Below are 6292 nucleotides of genomic sequence, written 5' to 3'. Positions count from 1 at the left end.
GGGGGGGGGGGGGAAGGGAAGAAAAAATTACTCCTGTGCCACTAGTATTTTCCCCACAAGATGGAGCACTGTTACCTACAACAGTGTTACACTTCAGAAAAAAAATATTCACACAATGCACAATGATCCTACGGGAAAACTTGTAGAGCATTTCAAAACCATAACAATACTGTCCAACATAACAATTAGCACAGCTTGACTACAAACTGTTAGAGAACATAGACAAGAAAACAATCCGCATACTATGTTTTCCAGTATGGTGCTAATTAGTCCAATAATGTTAAGAGACAGTTTCTTTCTCTAACCAATGGAGAAGTGGAAGAGAACAGATATTTTGACTATTAAACTTTTTCTCACATTCCCTAGTGTTACAGGTTTAAGTACACATAAAACACCAACCAGTAACATTGATAAAATTGACATCAGTTATCAACTTGAGCTGACAACTCTTACGTTTAAGTTACTAAACAAAGCTTGGGGAAAAAAAAATCATGACAGTTTAGCTCAAAACTAAAAGCAAACAGAAATCATGCTCCCTTTCCAAACCCACTCCTGAACGGCAAAGCAGCATTAGTGTGAAACCATCAAAAATGCCACTAGGTATCTTCTGACTATAGGGATCATTCAGCCTTCTGTGAGGATGAGGGTTTTTTTTGACTTGCCAAGAAAGAAAGGCAACAGATTCTCTTGCTACAATTAAGTGAACCTACTATACTTCAGCACACATCCAGTATTTTTGTATTTAAAGTAAATGGAAGGCTGGAATGGTTCCTTCAAGTACAATATAACATAGTTCTTTCATATAAACAGCTTCTCCTGCTATGTGTAAAACACCTACTGTCCATTTCCAGCATCCTGCTCATTTGGAAAAAACCCCAATTTTCTAAAAAACCCAACCAAATAAACAATAAAACTACTTATAGATCATTCTTATTTCTCTACAGTAGTAGTTTCAGAAAGGAAATACCACTTGGTTTCTCTTACCTTGCTACCAGAGATTCGACTGGCAGGATACCTGGGACATAATGAGCCAACGGGGAAAGGAAGTGCCCCTCAAGGATTTTACAGTCGGACTGCTGCTCAACCTACAGAGAGCATGGGGTGATGGCAGTATAGTTCATAACAGCGCTCCAAAAAACAGCCTCTTGAAGAGTTTGACACTGGATAAAACTGTACTTTAAAAAAATCCCAAGTTGAGGTCTGTTTCAAATATAGCAATACACATTATCAATACAGTCAAAACATTTGTTTCAAATTTTGCTTTTATTAAATGACCTATAAAAGAAATTAATAAAGTGCAATTGTTTCTCATTTTAAATAACTTCCATAACATACACCAAGTTTTGAGCATTTTCTGAGCTTTAGGATCTGACATCCCATCCCCTTAACTAATGCATTACTGAAGAAGAAAAAGTATCAGTACAGCCACTGCTTTATTCCCTCAGTTTCCTTCCAAGCTCTGCTAGCAGCTATCATGACTGCTCATCTTCCCACCCCTTCCAACCCCGTGTCATTTTTTGCCATTGCCTCCTAATTCTATGCACAGAAGCTCAATTACAAAAACTAATAAATAAAACCAGCAAACCAACAAGTAAAACAAGCATTGACCACCAGTGCATTTATTTGACTTCAGAACTACTCTTCATTTCCGAACCCCTATTCACTCTTCCTAGAGTGAAGTCTTCAGGGCAATGATTACTGCTACCTGCCACCTCACTGAGAAGCACAGGGCCTCCTCCTTCCAACCAATGGCATTTGAGAACTCACACGCTACACTGATTTCTCTTGTCTCTAGGGCCTCACTTCCTCTTCCCTCACAGATAAAGTCTAACATCCTTTTCTTGATGCAGAGGAACTGGGAACACCAGTGAAGTCAGTTAATTCCACCCATTAGAAAACTGGTGTTCAGCAAAAGCAAACTGAATACTGTCAGAGGTGCATTCACCACCTCACCTCTACATACTTCAGAACTCAAGTCCCCAGAGGCCAATCCCACCAGCAAGTTGTGCTGTAGATTCACATGACATCAACACTCAATGCTTCCATCCTATAAAAGTAGCCTGGTAAGTACTAGGTTGTTTTCATCTCTATATACCATCAAGAAAATATATTTAGTTAAGATGCATCATCTTTTGCTTTGAAGTACCTTGTCAATGAACACTGGGTAATCTTTTGAAACCAGCGTCTGGCATTTTTCCCTGTTTCCAATAATCTTTCTGAATTCAAATATTCTGTTGAAAGAAAACAAGTAGAGAAGATTCAACTTTTTGTCTAAAAAGAGAAGATACATATATAGAGATACATAAAATTTCAGGAGCTAAATTAAGCCACCAAGAAAATAAAAGTTATGAAGCCAGCTTTGCATTTAATCAGGCCACCACAGGGTAAGTATTAAAGAAGCTCTTGAATAATATTTTACAACCGATACGTTGAAAACTTAAGTCATTTTTCAGGGCTAAATTAAGACACAGCAATTTCCTACACATGCACATCCCTGTAGCCACACTGGGGCATACAGACTGAATGGGGAAAAACCAGGCTGGACTGCCAGCATCAAAGCATAGCTGCCAACGATCTGAAGTCTAGCTGAAAATAAGTTACTAGCAGCACTTTGGGAAGTTCATGTATGACACAAACTGGAGGGTGAGGTTGACAGCTGGAAGGTAGGGCTACCTAACATTTAGAGCAACCTGGACAAACTGGAGGAACAGGACAACAATCATCCCAGAGCGAAACACTAAAACTGCAAAATTTTACACCTAGGACAGAACAGCCCCATGCAACAAGACATGCTGGGAACTCCCCAAGCTAGTAGCAGCTACGCAGGAAAAGGCATGGAGTTTCTGGTTGACAGCAAACCAAACACGAGTTGGCAGCACATCCTGGCAGCTACAAAGACAAACAGCACACTCTCTGCATTTCGCAAGAGGTCAAGGGAATGGGGTTTGCATTGCCTGGAGAACAGAAGGATAAGGGGCAAATCTTGTTTACTTCTGCTACTTAAATGGGCTGCAGAGTCCTACAGAGAGGCATGAAACAAGACTCTTCTTGAAGGTACACTGAGAGAGGACAAGAGGCAATAGTCGTGTTTGCAATGTAAGAAATTCCTACTGGAATGCAGAGAAGGATTTTTTTCCACAGTAGTAGTGGTTAAGCACCAGACAAGACTGCCCAGGGAAACTAACTGTTAATAATTCCTATCCTTAAGGGACTTTCAAAACTCAATTGGGTAAGATGCCAAGTGACTTGAATCAATAAGTTAGCTCTGGTTTGCATAGGGATTTGGTGCAGATGCCCTCAAGATAGCGCTCTCAACTTTAAACACTCTATGCTAAGAATAACTTGCGCATTCTTATGGTTACCTGACCCACTAAAACTGCAGATTTGGGTGGAAAGTACAGAACAACTGTGTAACAGGAATGAACTGGTCAGCTTCCCAGCAGCAGAGAAAACCAAACCAAAAGACAGAAAGAAAATTCACCACCATATCAAAAATAGGTCTTCTATATAGCCTTTGCTTTTCTTATACAGAACAGTAAGAGCAGTAAGTGTTTCCGAGAAGATAAGGGTAACGGGAATGAGATGCGAGTGTGGAGAGTAAGCTAAAGGAAGCGCTGTTTTACTGGACACTACACCCTTGAAACATACCACATTTACACACTTCCATCTTGGATGCACGAAGGAATTTCAACTCCTGCTAATGAGTTGAAGCTAAAGCATTAGGATATCAACAGTCATCACAACAAGGGTGTGCACAAAGTGTCAGATTACATCTAGGCAGGGTAGTGTGTAATATCAGCCCTTTTCAATCAATGCTTCATGTTCAAGAAATTTAATAATTTCCTCTAATGGAGCTTCACAGCAACGAGTTTAAAAAAATAAAACAACAGAAGATGCTGACACTGTTTCTGGCAAGACAGGACATGCACTCCCTTCTCCCAATAGCCAGCGTGAGGAATCAAGAGGAGGTGATACTCTCCCTTCTTCATCCAGGTAAAGCCAGGCTGCTGGGAACAGCTCTCATCTGCTTCCCATTCAGGGGCAATACATAGAGCAAATTCTCCTACCCCTTTTCAGTGCAGCAGACCTGCCTCATGTTTCCCTCACAGCTTTTGATCTCATGCGAGGGTTTTTTTTCACACCACTCTGAAAAAAGAAGATCCATAGCTGGTACCATTATTACTAGCAGCAATGCTTCTTTATTGTTTGAGATTAGCGTGATTACCCTTATAGACCTCACACAAGAGAAAAGCCTCGCCTAGGACTGCAACAGCTAACAGCAGAATTAGTCAGACATTCCTCTGCATAGAGAGCAATTGTGTTGGGGGGAGATGGGAAGGTAAACTTCATCATGGCTCACCAAGAACCTAAACATTTTTAAGAGAGGGTTTCAATAACATTCAAATGTCCCATTTCAGATAGAGACACAACAGAACACACAAATGCTGCAATCAAAACAAACACTTTTTTTGCTTATTCCAACAAAAGTAAACTAAACAATTTAAAAATCCAGCATTCTCATTTTGCAAAGTCTGCTACTTAAGACAAAAATCAACTGAAGAAAGACACAAAGCAATCCAAGATGGGGTGTTTTACTTGGATTTAACAACAAAAAACCCAGTCCCTCACACTGCTATCCAAAGTGAGCAAAATGTCAGTTTTCTTTAATCGTCTTTACTGATTTCCAAATGCATAAGAATTTGCTTATTAAATCAAGATTTCTCATTTCTTATTTAAATACTATGTGATGCAGAATATATTCAGTCACTTAATTTTTAACTTAAGAAATGCAAGTGCTCAACTTCCAAGTGTCACTCTTAATAATACCTATTAAAAATCAGCAAGCATTTAAGAGGTATTTAAATTTTCTTCTTATTTTCAAGACATCTAAAAAGAATGAGTTTACTACAAAAGAAGTTTCTGATTACATCTTACATGTTTAAAGTTCATAAAAAGTTACAGAAAGCTAGCAAGATCCTCTTTAATGTTAGGCAGCACAATTTCTCTGCAAAAAATCAGCAAGTTTTGATTTAGAAAACACTTTTAGAGATGCTGCTTCAAGTACGTTATTATGCATAAGTGTAAAATGTAATGGAATATACAGACATCCTCTCAAGAAGAGCCTCTCTAAATACAAACATTTAGCAAATCCCTTGAAGACTTCTTAGAAACTCAGTTCCTCCCTTGGTATGGGAACACATGATTTCCTGAACAAAACAAACTTTAACACTTGTAGGGGTTTCTAAAATACAGGATAGCAACAATTGTCAGTACTTCAAGGGTTGTTTTTGTCTTTTAATAAATATGAAGTATGTTTATGCTGTTAGTTTTTAACAAGTCACCTTTTCAGATCCTCTGGCTTTCCCCATCCTCTGATGAAAAGTTTAGTGAGGAGAAGCTTTCTGTACAAGACATCTAATTTACTTACACCCATCAGCAGCAAACTGACATCTAGAAAAAAGAACAGGTAAAAACAAGGCATTTAAAGGGGTGTCAGTTTGAGTGACAACTTCATTGACTGTAAGACGAAGTAGGTTCTTATTCTGGTATCTGTATTAACGAAAAGCCATACCATTTTATTCCAAGGAAGTTAAGCTTGACATTCAGGTCAATTCTTTTCAAACAAAACACAAAGGCAGTTAATACAAACTCTTAGTTTTAAGAAAATGGAGTTTAGGAGTAGGAATTTAACATGCCTAATATAACCAGAAATTTATTACGTAATTGGTGACAAGCCAACTAGAGAGGCACGTAAGGTTACAGAACCACTCTCCAAGCAGAGCAGTCCTAACTGTGTCCTACCTGTAAAACAGAGCAGCAGTGACCTGTTCGGCCAATACAGCTATGATGGCAGAAACCAGTCAACATGGGCTTTCACAAATGTTTTGATGCTTAACAAAGTAGGTTCTTTGTCTGTTTGTTCTGGTTGGTTGTCTTTTTTTTTTTTTTAAATCCTCCCCAAAATAAAAGCCAAATAAGAGAGAGAAAACACGCAGATGCTGAATTTGCTGTGAGTTCCAAGGCTGGCCTGGTGAGCTGTCTCTGCTGCACCAAGGGAACGCTTTCATAAACACATCTGAGAATGGAAGCTTGACACAATACTTGGTTTATAAACAACTAGAAGACTAGATATCTAACTATGTAATTACTCATTTGTAAAAAAAAGAAAGAAAAAAGTACCTCCAGTCACTGATACAGAGAAGCTTATTTTTGTAAGATCATCTTCACTGAGGTCTTAAACATAGAATCATAGAATGGTTTAGGTTGGAAGAGACCTTTAAGTGTCTAGTCC

General features: G+C 38.7%; 1 protein-coding gene across 1 annotated transcript in view; it reads right to left on the bottom strand.

Annotated features, from left to right (window-relative positions):
• LOC104498611 (chromosome unknown open reading frame, human C4orf29) overlaps positions 1 to 5434 on the bottom strand; it is a 16370-nt gene extending 10936 nt beyond the window's left edge. The window contains exons 1-3 of the mRNA XM_010142012.1: positions 5343 to 5434; positions 2147 to 2231; positions 985 to 1085 (exon numbers count right to left, since the gene is read on the bottom strand). Of these exons, the coding sequence (XP_010140314.1) occupies positions 985 to 1085; positions 2147 to 2231; positions 5343 to 5434 (278 nt within the window). The remainder of the gene's footprint in view (positions 1 to 984; positions 1086 to 2146; positions 2232 to 5342) is intronic.
• Positions 5435 to 6292: the final 858 nt, after the last annotated feature.

Source organism: Buceros rhinoceros, unplaced genomic scaffold (genome assembly GCF_000710305.1).
Source record: "Buceros rhinoceros silvestris isolate BGI_N320 unplaced genomic scaffold, ASM71030v1 scaffold19908, whole genome shotgun sequence".
Lineage (NCBI taxonomy): Eukaryota > Metazoa > Chordata > Aves > Bucerotiformes > Bucerotidae > Buceros > Buceros rhinoceros.
This window is presented reverse-complemented; position numbering and strand designations above follow the sequence as displayed.